An 18,599-nucleotide genomic window follows, 5' to 3' on the forward strand; every position below is an offset into this window, starting at 1 on the left:
GGGAATAATTAGAATTAGTCTTAATCTTTCTTTCCTTTTAGTTTTTTGGAGATATTTTAGTTTTTAGTTTTAGGATTTGTTTTTGTTTATCATGCTTTACTACTTTGTTTACATATCACACTCACAATTACAATAACATTTAATACAAATAGTGTTACAATAAAATATGTAACTAACTTAAAAGAAGTATGGATTAGAGCATTAAATACAGTATATCCACGAAGTGAATAATGCTATGACAGAAAAGAAGATGAGAATAGTGTACAGTTACGTATAGTAGATGAGGGAATAAAAGTCACAATTAAAGTTTATTTTAATGGGACCGTACTAATACAAGGGAATAATTACCACTCCTGGATTGTGAATGAAGGATACACCTTCTTTAAACAACTTCAGGAACTAATTAGATTTTAAATTACAGTTGCAACACAATCTACATTGCTTGATAATGAAAAACCTCCCCCAAGTAGATCTCTAAGAGTCCGCAAAGCAAACGCCAAATACAGTTCAAAAAATGATGCTTTGAAAATTACCAAAGGTCTGGAAGAAAGGGAATCTACAGTGAAGAAGAAATATATACAACCAAAGTCTTTGCTGAGCTGCAGTTTAGATGATAGACAGGAGAGGACTCTAGAAAGAAGAGAAAAACATCTTGTCAAAGATGAAACACCTTCTAAAATACATATATGCTCAACTCAACAAGGCAACCAAGCAAACCTGTGTTAAACATGACTGATATACTGAGTGCATTTGAAAGCTATCAATGTCAGAGTTCATCACTACTGCAACAAATAGACAGTACAATATCAGAAGGTTTGAATGAAATTATATCTAAGTTATCAACAAAACCAACAAGTGAAGGAAAGCAAATATCAGCAGCATGCACATTAATGGAAAAAGACCTACAAAGAAAATCAACTGAAATTGAAAAGCTGAAAATGGTGATGATAAAATAGAAAGCTTACAAGCAAAACGGAATCAGCTCACAACTAACAACAATGAACTCATAATTAATACCTACAAACTAGAACAAAAACTGAAACAAATGAATAAAAGTAATGACAGCGGAGATATTTCCACAATCAGGGATGAACTGAAGTTAATAAACACAAAATAATGATAATGAAACTAAGTCAAACCACATCTTGGAAGCAATAAAGAAGGTTAGTGTCCATAGAGTAAAGCAGTATGGAATAGATGTGATAAAGGCTGAACAAAAGAATTATACATCCAAACAGATGCATAAAACAACATCATCCCATCAACAAGAGGGAACAACTCTGCCAAATAACTATCAACAACATCAAAGAGCACCATACAAACATTTCAGATCACGCAATATACCTTCACAAGTTGAACATCTTGGAGTGAGTGATTCGCAATCAACACATATCCAGAGAAAAGACCTGGCTAAAAACCAGTTCTTCTTGACATTTAGGGCAGCAACAATTGATAGTATCCAACATGCGGTTGAGAATAACGAGCTTCCTGATTGCTTAAGAACCTTGACATTAAATGTAGGAGGAAATGACATTGACAATGGTCTCTCGAGTGATAAGATCAAATGCAAACTTGAAAAATTTATGAAAGCACTGACCGAGAAAAAAGGAAATGTGAAATTCTTCATTTGTGGCATATTCCCAAAAAAGCATTGGAATGGTGAAAAACAGTGATGAATGAAACCTACACATACCTCAAGTCAGCTAGGATTAATATAGAATACATACCAATGAATAATATCCACCATCACATGTTAAAGTATGATGGAGTACATCTTAACAAATACCAAGGAACACCAACCTTTATATATAATAATAAGTCAGCTATTGACAAGAAAACTCCACTACAGGCATACAGTCCACTCAAAATAGGTACACCAAGAAGAAATGAACAACCAATGAGGTTATACAGTGAAGTAGTTAACAGTCACACTCTGACATACCCTACACACTACAATGATGCAATCCTGGAGCGTCTTTTAAAGATAGAAAGACAATTACATTTCCCCAACAGTGATTGCAGTTATGAACCAAAGTTTAAAACAACCATCAATAATGAAGGAAATCATCAAGTCTATCACAAAATCACAAAATTTGGAAAACTTGGCAAGATATTAATGCAAGGTGACTTTAATGCCAGGACAAGTGACATCGATGACATACATACAGACAGTGATACATACATCTTGCTGACACAAGACCACTGTTGGGAAAACAATGAAAAAATAAGAAGACATAATCAAGATAATAAGAAAAATCATTTTGGAGAAAAACTTGTACAGATATGTCAGTCAAACCAACTGTTGATATTAAATGGAAGAGCATGTGGTGACAAAATTGGCCAAATAACCTGTCATGAGATATCTGGATCAAGCACAGTGGACTACTCAATATCGTCAATTAACATGTATCATAACATTATTCATTTTTATGTGAATACATTTAAATCATCCAGCGATCACTGTTCAATTACAACATTGATCAACTTGCCTGGATTAAAACAAAATCACAACACCAACTTAGACTTAACCAAGGCTCCTGGAAGATATATATGGAATAATGCAAACAAATAAATTTACAACATTTATTTACAAACAGAGGTAGGAAGTTCGGTTATTAACAAATTCATAACAAATAATCATGACAATACCTCATTAAATAATATAGCAGATGACTTTCATAAAATGTTGCAGTCAATAGCAGACAGGTGCATCATAAAAAAGACAAGTACAAAGAGCCATAATAAAAAGAAAAACATAAGGTGACAAACACTCAGTGTGACAACATGAAAAAAGAACTGAACGCCTTGGCAAGATCTCTTCAAAAGAACCCATATGACAAACAGCTGAGACATATATATATCACTGCAAAAAGAAAACATTCAAGAAATTTGTAAAGAAACTATACACAGAGGATAAGAAAGAACATATGAAAAAAATAGAAGATCTCACTTGTAGTACAAACCCACAAGAATTCTGGAAGACAATCAACAAACTGACTCACCAAAATGAAAAATCTCGTGTGCAACAGAACTCTCACCAGACTTGGATTGAACACTTTCAAGAACCCAGTAAAAACAAAGTTACAACAAAGGAACAACAGGTAGCATTACAAGAAAAACTAAAACTCCTAGAACAGAATAAATCAGTAGATACAAACCTAAACAAAGAAATCAAACTGAAGGAAATATTATATGCAACAAAGAAATTAAAAAACAAAAAATCATGTGGGCCTGATAGCATTCCCGGAGAAATGCTGAAGTACAACAGTACTAGTATGAAAGATGCACTAAAAAAGCTGTTCAATCATGTGCTACAAACTGGTGAATATCCAAATAACTGGAATGTCAGTCTATTGTCTCCACTGCATAAACAAAGTGATAAGCATGACTGACACCAATAACTATAGGGGAATATCATTATGTATCAGCATAGGAAAACTATTTAATTCCATCATCAACAATAGACGAATTAAGTTTCTTGATGAAAACAACATCCTTCATCCAAACCAAGGTGGTTTCAGAAAAAACTCACCAAATATTAACCCTGCACACGATAATAAAAAAATATCAAGCACAGAAAAAGAAACTTTACTGCAGTTTTATTGACCTCAGTAATGCTTCGATAATGTGTGGAACACTGGTCTAATGTATAAAATGCAAACCAACAATATCATAAAACATATGTATCCGAAAAAGAAATGTGCAGTCAAACTTGAAGATACGACACGGTGTAACACAAGGCTGTCCACTGAGTCCTACGCTATTTAATATCTACATTAGATGAATTAGTCTCCCACCATTATTATATAACACACCAATTCCATGTCTGTTATATGCAGATGCTATCATCCTTATGTCACAAAGTAAAAATGGACTGCAAAATTCTATGAATTGTCCACATAGGTATGCAAACAAATGGGGACTACAAGTAAACATAAAGAAAACAAAATAAATTATATTTAATAGAAATGGTTACAATACAGAGAAGCTAAATATAATGTATGGAAATCATATAATTGAGAAAACAACAAACTTCACCTATATGGGTGTTAACTTTAATAGTAATGGTCTATGGACTTAACAATGTCAACACTAGCAAAACAAGCAAGGAGAGCAGAAAGGGCACAAGCACCTATCTATAATAACAATAGAAACAATATTACTATTAAAACACAATTGTTTGAGACCACACAAATACCAATATTAACATATGGGAGAGAAATATGGGGAGTATGTACGAACAAAAACTGGGACAAGACAGAAACTGAAAAAGTCATCTCAGATTTTGTAGGCACATTCTAAATGTGAATAACAGATCAAGCAACATTGCAGTAAGAATGGATACTGGTAAATTACCATTGTTACACTATAGGGCAATAACTATGTACAAACATTCAATAACATTGAAGAAAGACAACATATTTACAAAAGTTAACGGATAGACAAGCGGTTCAAACAATGAGCAAATTTAGAATTAGCTGCCATCAACTGTATAGAAGTGGGTAACAACAATTCAGGACTGGAAATGTGAAAAATGTAACGTGATTGAGGATGAAATCCATTTCATCACTGAGAGTGATCTCCATACAGAAAATAGACAACACTTATATACTCTATTCTCCAATCCAAATTTCAAAAATTGCAACAACAAAGATAAATTGATACACATTTTAAACACAACTAACAAACAATGTCTACTCGGGTTATTAAATTACATACAGAAAGCCCACAAAATAAGAAAAGAAAAGGTGAAAATTAATGAATGTGTTGTTGTGCTATATTTTCAGTGTGATTTAGTTGTTTTTTATTTGAAATCTATTATTGTATTGTATGTGTAGTTTAATTGTAGTTTATTTTGAAAAGCTTTAATACAGCAATTACCAAAACTGAAATGTCAGATTTCATTAAGAATGTAATAAAGCATTATTCTATTCTATTCTAATCATATTGTTAAAACAAAGTAGCAGCCCTGGAGTTAATGGAACACAATCCCGCTCTATCAGCCTGTTGTGGAACATCCACGTAACAATTCAATTTGCATTCGCGAATGATACAAAGTGTGATGGATTAGTTAATACTCGTTGAATCCTCAAACTTTAGCATTAAAACAACGATTCCGACTACTCATGTGCCAATGATCAGTGATTGGACAAGCGGTCAGTGTTTTAAGCGAGTGAGAAATGAAAGGGAAAGAAATATGGTCGTTTTGCGGTCGGAAATTAAGCGATATGCGGTTGATTGAAATGCGATAAAAGCGGGAGATTGGGCGAAATGAGTTCTGTTGCCCGTTTATAGCTTATGGCTGTTACGGCCGTTACAGGTCGGTAAAATAGGGAAACTCGCATAGAATGGAATTGTAGCTCCATGGTTTTGCGTTAACACCACAACGAACGAATAATCGACAGCGAAACCAAGCGAGCTACGAACTGCAGCTAGACCATCGCCAAAAATGGGTGGACAAGATGGCCGACTTCCGCCCGTGGCCGGTGCTCCACTGTCAAATGAACATCACAGGATGTGCCATAAAGAATGCATTGCATAAACATATATTAAACAAAATTTAATTTTGAATTTATATTTTTATTTTTTTTTCACTTTCGTGTGCTTCGTAATAGACAGGTGACATTCCAAGCTTTCGATATGTTATAGATGTTCCCATTAAAGGATGTGTATTTGTGTGCCAGATTGAAAAATAGGAAAATGACGTAACGTAGTATATGTGACTCTTCAAGTTTGTTCGATGCGTCATCAAGTGAGGACATGGTAGGAGTTAGTAGTACTAGTATACGCGGGAAGGGAGTCCAGAGAGGGAACAGTCAGCATCCCTTTTACGGAGAAAACGTGAAATCTCGTTCTGACATGTAATATTAGGTTTTGAAGGTTTCTGAGTTCAAAAATTATGACTAAATGAACCAAAAAGCATGCGTTTAGAGAGAAACCTATGCAGAAGTTGGTTTGCCAGTACTTAATCCATTTTTAACACCTAGGCTACTCTATTGACATTGGTTGTTTATTTTATGGATTTGGCACTTGAGGTGGCTGATAAGCCGTGTCGGAAACGTGCACAAAACGACCAGTCTGTGCACGTTTTCGACACGGATTAAAAACCAGTTGTAAGCAGATATTTGTATGTGTGTTCTACAAACAATAACACGAATTATGTACCTAATTATATTCTAGTGACGAAATTATTGATTCCAAAATGACGTAACTTGTATGCAGTTTAGTATATAACCATGTTAAAACATTATATGGTATTGACGTTTTATTATTTGTCACAGTACTTCACTAGATTACAGTGTTTGATGTAGTGCGGCTCGGTGTCCACGATATTTCTTTGTTCGATATTGAATTGGTCAATACAAATTGTTTTAGTCGCTACAAATACATTATGGCTGTATACGATTCTACTTACTTAGTTAAGAACAATACATTTTTACGGGAAATTTCCCAATCTGATCAAATTGTGCTCCATGGAAGATTTATTCATTTGAAGCTGGATTTCTACAGAAATTATTTAAAAAACAAAAAAGCTAAAGCCTTTAATTTCACATTCAAATATATTAGTGATGTACTTTCGATCATAAATCTTAACCTTAAAGATTATATTGCACTGATATATCCAGTTCAACTTCATGTAGTTTAACTCAAGGAGACGACAGAATCTGCTTCTGCTGATTTATACTTAGATACATACTATGATTCTATGTCCCAGTTTACCACCATTATATGACATGAGAGATGAGAGATGGTTTTATTTTTACTATCATCATTATTCCACACCTTCACAGCAATATCTTACGAGGAATACATCTCCCAAATCATAGTACATTTGTGCAGACGTTTCAAAAATACATTTTCTTCTTTCTTCTAAACTATTAAATATTAGGTATTTGTAGAACACGACTAGCCTTAACACTTGAAAGATGAGCTTTTTTGTGATTAAATGCAGTAACACTATTTCACAAATAATCTCAGATGGCAAGAGTGTCACAATTCAGACTTCAAATCTATAACATAAACCATTGACATTAATAAAATGTTGCACTTTACCGTTTTGACCATTTTATGTAACTCTTTTTGTGTTGATAAACAATGGGCTGATGATTAGATCAGAGAAAATGTGCGAGTCGTATCCCCAATACGTTATAGCGTGATCAACGGTGCTCCCACTCATTCTCGCTAGTTTTGATTTAAATACGTCCTATAACAAAACAACGCGTGCGCGTATTAGACGACGTGTGATATTTTGGAAAACGGTGTGATTCCTGTTGCTCTCCCTTCCAAATAAGCTTCCATAAAGAAACAATTGACCTTACGGTAATTAATTATTCAACGGATGTCATATTTGGTCACAGGTTTGATTGTATCAAAATTATATCGTTGCACACCACACTATTCACCGATTATAGAACATGTGGCGTCATGGGTCCACGTGACACTATATACCTGTGATAATGTGATTGTTTTCTGAACGCTGCTGAAACATGTGCAATATTATCTGAGCTGTGATTATATTCACATTGCTGTGGTAAGTGATAAATATATTGTAACTGGTTGCACTGAAACTGTAATGATTTCTTGCGAAATATTTGTGTCTACGTGGGAAAATATAACAAGTATTATCTGTATTCTGGTAATTGTTTACTGTGTACAAACGTGCCATGAGCATGTTTACCCTGTGAAGGTTACACGCCATGAAACCTTCCCTGTTATAATATAACATTGCACATTAAATACTAAACAAATATTAAGTACGAAGACGTGGTTGCCACGAGAGACACATCCTAAACTATCTATATAATTTACAATTAATTTAAAATGAAAAAATGGAAGATTATCATAATAAATTTGTTTCAATTCAATTTCAAATTGTTATTGTTCAAAAACATAATACTTTTTTATTTGAAATGACTGAAAACTCATTTGATGTCCATGCACATATTTGTACTGGGTGATTTGCATGTTGACTTTTATATTGTGTTATGACAGTTATGTTTTATTCGAATGAAAATATATATTTAGTGTATTTGAAGTAACCTGGAGAATTGGTGACGAGTGTTGTGGTGGATCTGTGACTACAGCAGCCTAATCATTTTAAAATGTCCTCCAAGCTGTGCCTGTGCGCGTTGCTGCTGGTACCCCTGATATGCCAAGCAAATCAAGGTGTAAGTAACGTCAATACAAGTTTTCGAATCAGAAATTGAAAACAAACATTGATGGTGTTGTCTTTTCATTGCTGCTATTTTGTTATTATTTTGTATTAGATGCCCTATTCACGTGATGTGGGGACTCAGCATTGCTGGGTATGTGGTGGATATTGTGCCAAGGAATGCAAACATTTCACACCCTCAACTGAGTGCACATGTTCGGATACGGATATGACTTGTTGCAGTATGTAACAATATATTGTTTCTTTTGTACACTCACTAATAGTAAAGTCAAAATAACGTACGTTTGGTCGTGGCGTTAAGTCGGGTGAAAACAAATCACTGACAGTTTAACAACAATGCATCTACGTTATATTTCATATTTTTAGTGCCGAAAATAGGATTTTTCCGAATGGGGTGATACAAATATGGCTATCGTATTCACCAAAGATAGCCGAGTTAAATCTTGGTTGTATCCCAAAGAATTTCTCGCAAAAAATATATTTATGTTGTATTCTTATTTCATTGTGCAATAAGGTGGTGAAGGTTTTGGCGGGAACTTGTGTAAAGAAGAATGTGGTGGAAAATGTCAGATTGCAGGATGTAGGGAAAACGAAGTGAAATCGTCCGAAATTGAATGCAATGTCGACTGTAGAAAACTACCTATCGCAGATGTCGATGTCATGTGTTGCGTGCCGAGTGAGTGAATGATTAACCATTTCATATTGAGGATATTTCCCTTTAAAATATTAATGCATATTTACTTATTTATTTTGTTTATTTCTCTTAATAAATTAGACATTTTAGGATATTATAATGTGTTACCTATTTGTAAATTAGTACCTGTCACGATTTAGCCGTATCTCGTATTTAATGGTTTTACCCGATCTATGTATCATATATATGTCAACTATAATGATAATGTTAAATCACAATTTGGGTCTTTCTGACTGTAACCATATTTTCGTGCTTCAAATACTCCCTCATTCCCTAAATCAAGCAATCATGTTAAGATCCATGAGGGCCATTTTAAAAAGTTTGAGGAGTCTTTCTTATTGGCTTACTTTATAAATACACATCTATCTTCAGTTTACAAAATATGTAAATAATGCTAATTCGGTATTTGAGACATGACATTCTGTAACAATATTTGTGATTCGCGTGACCCTATAGACGTATGAAGAAATGAAAGCAGCCAGGTTGGCTAAAAACACGTTCATGGTCAATAATATCACAACTTGAAATTTTCATGATTTAATTTCGAAGTCTAATTCAGATTTTCGAAAATCTTATTGCCTGTTATTAAACAGGTTTTCAATTTATTGTGTTTCCCTGGTTTCTTTAAAATGGTTGAGTTCTTATTCATCTGATAGAGGTAAAGGTGTGTCACTGTCAGGTGCTGTTAATATACAGTTTAATATACTACATAGTGCAATTGTGCGACCTTTATTGTTTCTTCTATTCATAAACGACATTCCAATATTTCTCATTATTATACATTTGTTTGGACTCCACACAAAGAAGTTTTCTGATTCTGTTATAAACTTTTTTGGATTTCGGCATTCCCATGATGTATCCTTGGAAGGATGTATAATAATAATGTTATTGCGAGGATAACTCAAAGTATGCACTTAGACAGAGTGCCATTAATTTATCTAAGAGCGATCTTTTTTATGAATTTTCATAATCTGTTTTCGTATAATCGTTTGACCAGATGGGTGCACACGCGTTTCTGTTTCCATACTATAAAAAAGAATAACGCATTATTAGAATATGAACTTTATTACTATTGTAATATTAGCAGTACCTGTTTTATTGGACATATGCATACAAAATTATGACTGTAAGTTGTTGTGCGTTTATTAAATAGATATGATAGAATTTTTTTAGAAAGCATTGCTAATTGTCTGACATTCAATATCATGAATATTATTGTGAACAAAATTCAGCTTTTTTGTAATTTACACGCTATGCTTTGTTATTCAATGTGTATGATATTGCATAGATTATTCCTATCATCACCAAGTAACATTTGCTTTCATCTCTCTTCTCAGAATCTGACTATGAAGAAGTGTAACGAAAGTGTTGCAATTTACTGAAACTATATGTACAAGCTGACTTCCATTTAGTTAATTTGAATTTTCCGACTACTTATTGAATAAAGAGCCTGATAACTAGCTAATAATGTCTTTGTATGTGTCTTTCTTTACCCATTCATACATTGTCGTAACACTAAACATAACATGTATCTGGCACATCAAGATGGGTAATTCAAACGTTTTTGATGAAGGACATGTGCGTGATCAAGTCTCGCGAATGCTCTTGAAGAGTAAGTACTAAGCATGTATATAGAATTAGATGTAAAGGCTGTGATTCTTGATTGATGTGCTATCCTCTGGGTTTTACAGTAGCCAGCAACATTTACAGTACTTAAATTACCTTGATCAAATGGTGCTATACCTGCAAGTTCCTATGACTAGGAGGTATTAAAATGTATTTGAAATAGAAATGACAACAATTATTATATATGTATGTGTGCATGGAATTTGTTCATGTGGCAAATGTCAAACGCATTATTGAGCAATTACCTAAATAACATCTCAATATAAGTTTGTTCAAAACTGTCGCATTATTCCAATACAGAAGTTTCATTATTGTTATCCCTATACATGGTTCTGGCAGTATAACGGTAGCAAACGCTTATTCCATCATTTGGTTTCTCATTTTACTAGGACCACACCTTCAACAGCCCCAACCGCGATATGATATCATACAGTTCGATAGATAGATAATTGAGCCGTTTGCTATTACATGCCTGTTCAGTAAATTGATAACTACACAATTAGGACATGTTTGTGACTGTAGAACTTGGCAACATGGTATTTAGTCATTTAAACATTGTGACGTATATGGCTCTGTATGTATGCATACTTGTTGACATGGAGCCATCTAGATAAAGTAAAAAGGTACATTTATGCATTGAACCACGATTCATTCATTTCTGTGAAGTGTGTCACGCTACAATGTAATTGTATATCTAATTACAAATCAGAAATCGCGCCTTCATCCACAATACCAAAAACTTTGTTGTCGTAATGCTTGAAACTGAAAGTCTTCGATCTCCGAACACGAGGGGTCACCATGAGCTATGGTACCTGGTGTTTGTTATGATATTAAACCGATCATGATGATAACATAACAATGAAATATAAAAAATAAGTCATGTCAAATGGAAAATCGATTCGGTGTAAGATAATGAATTTCGTATAAACATGGAAGGTACTAACATGGTATAAATAAACAATGTTTTTCATAAGCACTGTAGACGTCGCTATTGGACATTTAATGTTGTGTGCATTTAGTTCAGTTTACGACTGTATTAGTATATATCACCCACCAATATGTTTATGGCGTGATCCACTGTAAGTGCTACAACCTAATAATTCTCAGCTTGCATGCGTGGCAGTGTGTACGATGACCTGCGCATTAAACGCTTAAGATACTGCCTTATTTTGTATTACAATCAAATATTATAGTTTTCTGTTTCCCTCGCCTTTTACCCTTTAGCATCACCCAACCCTACAAACCAGATTTTGTTATCAAAGTCATGTGCAAATGCGAATTATAAATTTATGCAAAACAATTGACTTTCAATACTTAATTCTTCAGCGGGTATCGATACCGGGATATACAGGCTTGATTGAAAACAACATAAATCCGTTCTATAGTGGATGCCCTACAGTGTTCCCGCGTTGTGAAAACATATGACGTCATAGATACACGTGTGAAAACATGGTGACGTACGCTTTTCCACTGTTGAAACCTTCCTACTAACATCTGAGTTGTGACTATAATCACGCTACTGTGGTAAGTGACAAATACGTAGCCAGTGAAACTGTAATGTTTTCTTTGTGTCTATGTATTATTTTTTAGACATGAACTATATAGAAAACAATATCGACTAACATAATATTCGAGTTCTGATATATATACGCCAGCTGTTGACTATGCACGTACGTTTTTTGCATACAAATTACGCCGATAAAGACATATATTTGCATATCTCACATCAAGTGTTTTGAATCAGCATTGTTATCAATGAGCATCGGCATAGTGCTCGGCAGCGAGACATGTTCATTCGATTAAAAAGGTCATACATAGTTTTCAACCAGCTGTTTTATATTTTAATAAAATGTATTTTGCAACTGTGCATAGAATATATATGAAGACAAGGTTGTCAGGAGTTGAGCTGGCTGATTTGACGGGTTATACAATTTATATAGTTCAAAATAAAATAAAGTTTGAGATAGGTAATAAAGTAATAAACTCATTGAATTTAATTTCAAATTTAATTTGTTCAATTGCATATCATAACTATATTAATTTGACTAGACCATATGTGTAACGAATGATTGTGTATTCTAACCATTATACTGTGTTATGAATGTTATGCTCTATATTAACAAAAATGTATAATTAATAGTAACCTCAGAAAACTGGTGACGTGTGCTCTAGCTGTGAAAGCGACAACAACCCATGATTCTAAAAATGTCCGCCAAGCTAAGCCTGTGCGTATTGTTGCTGGTACCGTTGCTATGCCGAGCAAAGCAAGGAGGAGTAAGTAACATCAATCCTAGTTTTCTGATCGGGATTTGAAAAATAAAACATCGATAGTGCTATATTTTCATTATTGCTGTTTTGTTTTTTTCGGTATTAGATGCCACTTTCTCCTGGTGTGGCAACTCAGCATTGCGGGGCTTGTGGTGGATACTGTGCCGAAGAATGCAAGCATTTTACACCCTCGACCGAGTGCGCATGTCCGGAGCCAAATATGACTTGTTGCAGTATGTTAAATTTTTTACGCAATTTTGACTCACGAATTATTAACGGCAAAGTTAAAATAAACTATGTTTCGATGTTGAAAACGAAAGCGGCATATTTATTTTCAATATCTACCCACAATACTCTTTAATCTCATATTTTTAGAAAGCAAAGAGAAGCAAATTCACTGATTTTAATATGTATTGTATTTTAAAAGTATATTTTAAAAACAAAAACATATCACATAAAACAAAGCTAAGAAGAAAGAAGACCAAGTGGGATAACAATTTATGTGTCGTATTTTTTTCATTACGTAATTAGATGGTGATGGATTTGGTGGGAACTTGTGTAAAGAAGAATGCGGTGGAAAATGTCAGATTGCAGGATGTGGAAGAAACGAGGTGAAATCGTCCAAAATTGAATGCAATGTCGACTGTAGAAAACAACCTATCGCAGATGTCGATGTCATGTGTTGCGTGCCCAGTGAGTGAACGATTAACCATTTCACGACTATTTTTTCTGCTTGATGTTAGTGCATTTTTTTTTCTCGTTTTTTAATAATAATACTAATTTTGACATCGGGATTTATTTGTATTTGTTATTTGACTTAAATAGATTTACGAAACCAGATTTTTCCAAACAATTAATTTTTAGAGAAAGGTTTTTCTATATTTTCGTAATGGATACACAGAAATTGATGTTTACATATGAGTAAATATAACGCATTTTCATCGGAAGACTACCTCTCACTGAATGTGAATACAAGTTATTGTAGTATTAGCGTCAATTGTTTTATCGGGCGATTATTTATTACAATTAGAATTTTAGAAGTTGTTATGCGTTACATTATAACGAAATAATATAATAGATCGCGACTCGTTAGAAAGCATAGTCCGGCGCTGAACAGACGATAAATAAATTAAAACAAAATCCGTGACCCACGGTGCATGTTTGTTTTCCATATTCTGCTGTTGGTTAATGTGTACGATATTCCAGGGACCGGTTTATTCCTACCATCGCCAAATAACATATTTTCAATTTCTCACCTCAGCGACTGACTACGAAGATTTGTAGCTGCCAGTTACGGAAAAGTTATTTTAACTTTTCAAGATGAACGTCATATAAACATTTGATTCTATTTCTGTTGGAAAAAACACTTCAATCGATGATGCTGTTACATGATATTTGACATGCTGAGTTTAATTTGGTGCATGAAATTACAATATGGGTTCAGTGGTGATACTAGTTATGTTTCTTATATATATTCTGGATATAATGTAGTTTCATCCATCTACATGGCTCCTCTCACGCATTAAATAAAACTTCGATAGTTTGCGACGATTTGATCCAACGACTGAGCGAAATCAGAAACCAAATATGTGTTTGTATACCTTATATTGAACTACACTAGATGATACTTGTGGTGTTAAAACTTATCCCGAAATTCATTCTGTTGTGTGATATGTGGGTTACCTTCTAGTTCAAACTATTCCATCATTCGCTAGGTACAACAATTACCATACAGCACCCGAAGTTACACATTAATGTAATTTGGGTTACTCTTGATGTCAAATACTTTTACCCTAACATCCCTCACATCACTGATATGTTAGTCAAGATAAAAATCAATCTGGGTACAATCTCTATGATTTGAAAGCCGGTAAAATGTGCACAGTACACACTTCTAATATCTTAGTCAAGCGAAAAATCAATCAGTGTTAGTCAAGAGTAGAATCAATCTCGGTTCAAGTTCACTTTGACACTACCATCTCAAAAACATCGAAAGTGTAGGGTCAGCTGCTTAAAGTGTGTAGTGCTGAAATATACTCAGTAATACCATGGCTTGTCACACATAAGAGCGGGAATTCACCACATGTAATGTTGTTGCCAGTAGGCTACTCACGCTGTAACACGGTCGCTGATTGGCTACTGGCACACACAGAGATGGGTGTTGTGAGGGCGTTGACCGAGACAACTCCCCGATATCCCGTGATGTTGATGAAGTACCAGGCAGGGCCAATATAAATTTCATATTAACAAATTATTCTCTAATATCCACCATCTGTTTACGACTTAACTGCTTAAAACAACTGCGCCCTCTCAAAAACTCACTGAACCATTTATGCCAGTGCAAGGAATTGTGGCCAATGACAACCATGGCGTATTTCTCTCGTTGAAGCAAGGAATCATCAGCTGCAACGCGGCCATTTAACACCTCGTGTTGTGAGGGCATACATACTACCTACTAATTCACAGTATGCTTCAATTTAATTAAAAATAGTCGGCAATGTGCACAAAACTCCCCCATCAACAAATACTTCTCTAATTTATACCATATGCTTATACTGTCCACTCATTAACCAATACCACATTCTGCATTAGTACTTTACTGCTTAAAGCGGGAGGGTCGTCACCTGCGCACACGCAGTAATTGAGTCGCAAGCGCTGATAACAACGCACGCTAAAACGCAAAGGATCATGGGTAGACGCTTGTTTTAAACAATGACACGCTATGGCCATCTGACGCATGCGCAGGTGACGACACCGCCGCTTTAACATAGCGCAACCTTCTCAACAACTGTAATGTTCGGGTCAGCTGCTGTTCAGTTTACAGCGGGACAGTATGGGCAGTAACACCATGGCTGTTGTTTGGCTTTCTGTGGACAATCGCCAACTATGACGTTATTTCCGAATGCCTATTCCTGCTGGCAGATAAATGTTAGTGTACATTATTATGTGACGAATTTTAACATTATAATTAATAATATAGCAATTGAGAGTCAAATATCTGTGTATTGCTCGATGATGATGATCTGCTAACAAAGTAAGTACATAACCATATAATAAACGTATAACGTGAGTGCCCCAGCTCGTGGCATTTTAATTACTCTCAACATTTTTTATGATTTCATTCGAAAAGAAAATACTTGGATGTGAGGTTGTCTTTCATCCAAGATTACGAGAACAGTTCAACTTACCTTAACCTTTTAACTTAGATGTAACAAACTGAGGTATCAGCTCGGTATCAAGAACATCAAGTTGGTCACCTTGTCAGTGACCTCTACACATTGATGTGAAATAACTCGTTCACTCCTAAAGCATACGGACAGCATCACACAAACATAGAGAAATTATACAAGCCTTGTCTATATAACTCAAATATGTGAGGTGAGCTAATTTGTACAGCTCTTTCACATAATGTAAAACATATCTTTGCCAAATTTTATCAATAAGTTATAAACATCAGTATGACATGGCTTCTGTGAAGCACGAAGTAGTTTTAGTAATCATGGTATAGTAACGATGTATATACAGTGTTTACACAGTGGTAAAAGATACACATTGTAGCATTACAATTGCAAGAAAACAATCAAGCAAGGGAAGGAAAATGAAATGCCACATTTGGGAAACAATTAATATCAAAGTCAATCGATAAATAAATGTTCTGGGCTATATATATACTGTTAAAAGCATTTATGTAATTATTTCAACTATTTTGTTATTCAATGGGTTTTTAATTAACGCATTTGTAAGAGAACCGATGTGTTATATCATTATCATGTCTCACAGTCCTATAATACAATCAGAATTGCGCATTTGGTGGTCGATATATTTGCATATTGATTCATTGTTGAGGTTTGTCGGCGTTTTTTTTTTGGGGGGGGGGGTTACCTTTAATTTGTGAACAGGTCAAACAACTGTAACATTGTCTGCTCAACAAAGTATCTTGCACCACGTAAAACGAGTAATGTTTCATGTGAATATTTGTAACCGGGAGATAATCATCGAACAACACACGACTAGTTCTGGCGGTTGACGCACCTTATACGTTGCTCGCGCTTATTTAACTGGAAATGTGTTGTCATATTGCTTGTTATTTAGGTCCGAGTGTCCCAGTGCAGTGTGCTGTTTTGTCTGTGCGCGTGCGTCAATGTGTAAACGTTGTGTTTTCTGAAATGTCAAACAGTCACCCGCAGCTAGTTGATACCTACAAAAATCTTAAATGTGACAAAAATTATTAAAAAGGGCTTTGGACATTTAATACGTATGAACCATTGGAATTGTGATAAAATTCTGCTTGTGAATGGAGAAAATTCCGGATATTGTCGTTGGAAACTTGGGCAAGGGAGATTTTGTAATGCTTTTCAAAGTACCAATAAACTTTTCCACCAGTCCATTACAAATGGGGTGATAGGGCGTAGACGTCAGTCTCTTAATGCTGAGCAACCTTGATACTTCTTGCATGCATTCTGACACAAACTGAGTCCTCATGTCACTTAGTACTTCTTCTGGAACCCCCAATCGGCTATAAAAGTCAATCACCACCTCGGCTACAGACTCTCTATCTATATTTTTAAGTGGAACCGCCTCTGGATACCGTGTAGCATAGTCCACCATAGTTAAGATGTATCGATGACCCCCATCACTGGCTGGCGTAATTGGTCCAACCAAATCTATAGCCACACGCTTGAATGGCATATCAATTAAAGGCATCTTACCTAATGGGGCCTTCACAACTGATCCCTTTGAAACAGTCTTCTGGCATTGATGTAGCCCAGGCCAATAAAAGCTAGTCACAATCCGGTCTTCTGTCTTCTTTATCCCCATGTGTCCACCAAATATTGAATCATGGGCAATCTCCATAACACGAGTCCTCAACAGTTTGGGCACAACCACTTGACGTACCGTCTTACCTCCTGGAACTGAACGATCCCAATATACACGATATAGCAAGCCTCCATATACCTGGAACTCGGTTGTATGGTGCCCTCTCACTTCTGGTTCTCTCTTATTATAATACTTCTTCAACGATGTGTCTGCTTGCTGCATCTCGATTAAATTGTCTTTTGTTACATGTGCTCCAGTCTTTACATCACACACTTTGAGCGGCTTCACCTTGCCAGATTTCTTCGCTTGCGCTCTGGTTGTTACTGCTCCACTCACAATCCACACTGGATCCGGGTCATCTGGTGGTCTTGCTCCGGGCACATTCCCAACAATTAAATCATAGATTGGGTCCTGCACACATAATGCTTCAACCGTGCCTCTCAAATATGGCGTATCAATTTCCACCATATGGCGACTGGAACCCTTCTTACAGTACGATCAACCATCAATATATGACCCATCTTTTTTGTATACTGGTCATCTGGTACCAAGCTCTTCTTGACTATAATGCCATTACACCCAGTGTCTCTCAACATGGTCACAGCTGTGTCACCAACCTTCCCTTGACCCATAGGCAAAGTCCTGTCCTCCACAACACCACTTCGATCCATACATGCACCATTCACAACCTTTAACTGCCCCCCCCCCCCGATGCTAACAACAAATGGTCCTTCTCAGTCATTTTAGGCACATCACTGTTAATTTGAACAGCACAGCTAGCACTGATATTAGACTCCTCTTTAACCACTGCAGCTGCACCAGTAGTAGTGCTGGGTTTGACACTCTTTCTTTATTGACCCCTGTGTTGTCCACTACGGCAGAACTTAGCCACATGTCCTATGGCACCACACTGAAGGCACTGTTCACCTTTGTCATGGTTGACATCAGTAACGCAGGATGAACATTGTGCTGCTCGATGACCAACACCCTGACATACATAACACCGGATACTACTACCCT

The 18,599-nt window shown here is 35.5% G+C and overlaps 2 protein-coding genes across 3 annotated transcripts; both read left to right on the forward strand.

Moving 5' to 3' along the window:
- Nucleotides 1–7,434: 7,434 nt before the first annotated feature.
- LOC100376287 (uncharacterized) lies at nt 7,435–10,335 on the forward strand. The gene is made up of 5 exons (XM_002739416.4): nt 7,435–7,531; nt 8,026–8,168; nt 8,268–8,394; nt 8,688–8,849; nt 10,205–10,335. The coding sequence occupies exons 2-5, from the start codon at nt 8,103–8,105 to the stop codon at nt 10,225–10,227; spliced, it is 378 nt and encodes a 125-aa protein (XP_002739462.1). The 5' UTR covers nt 7,435–7,531; nt 8,026–8,102; the 3' UTR covers nt 10,228–10,335.
- Nucleotides 10,336–11,897: 1,562 nt separating this feature from the next.
- On the forward strand, nt 11,898–14,265 carry LOC100376132 (uncharacterized). 2 transcript variants are annotated; one of them, XM_078013232.2, is made up of 5 exons: nt 11,898–12,017; nt 12,634–12,767; nt 12,868–12,994; nt 13,293–13,499; nt 14,023–14,265. In XM_078013232.2, the coding sequence occupies exons 2-4, from the start codon at nt 12,687–12,689 to the stop codon at nt 13,460–13,462; spliced, it is 378 nt and encodes a 125-aa protein (XP_077869358.1). In that variant the 5' UTR covers nt 11,898–12,017; nt 12,634–12,686; the 3' UTR covers nt 13,463–13,499; nt 14,023–14,265. The 2 variants fall into 2 exon arrangements, with proteins under 2 accessions (XP_077869358.1, XP_002739461.1); XM_002739415.4 differs by having other exon boundaries at nt 13,293–13,454.
- The last annotated feature ends 4,334 nt before the right edge of the window (nt 14,266–18,599 follow it).

Source organism: Saccoglossus kowalevskii, chromosome 9 (assembly GCF_978046115.1).
Source record: "Saccoglossus kowalevskii chromosome 9, keSacKowa6.1, whole genome shotgun sequence".
Classification (NCBI taxonomy): Eukaryota; Metazoa; Hemichordata; class Enteropneusta; family Harrimaniidae; genus Saccoglossus; species Saccoglossus kowalevskii.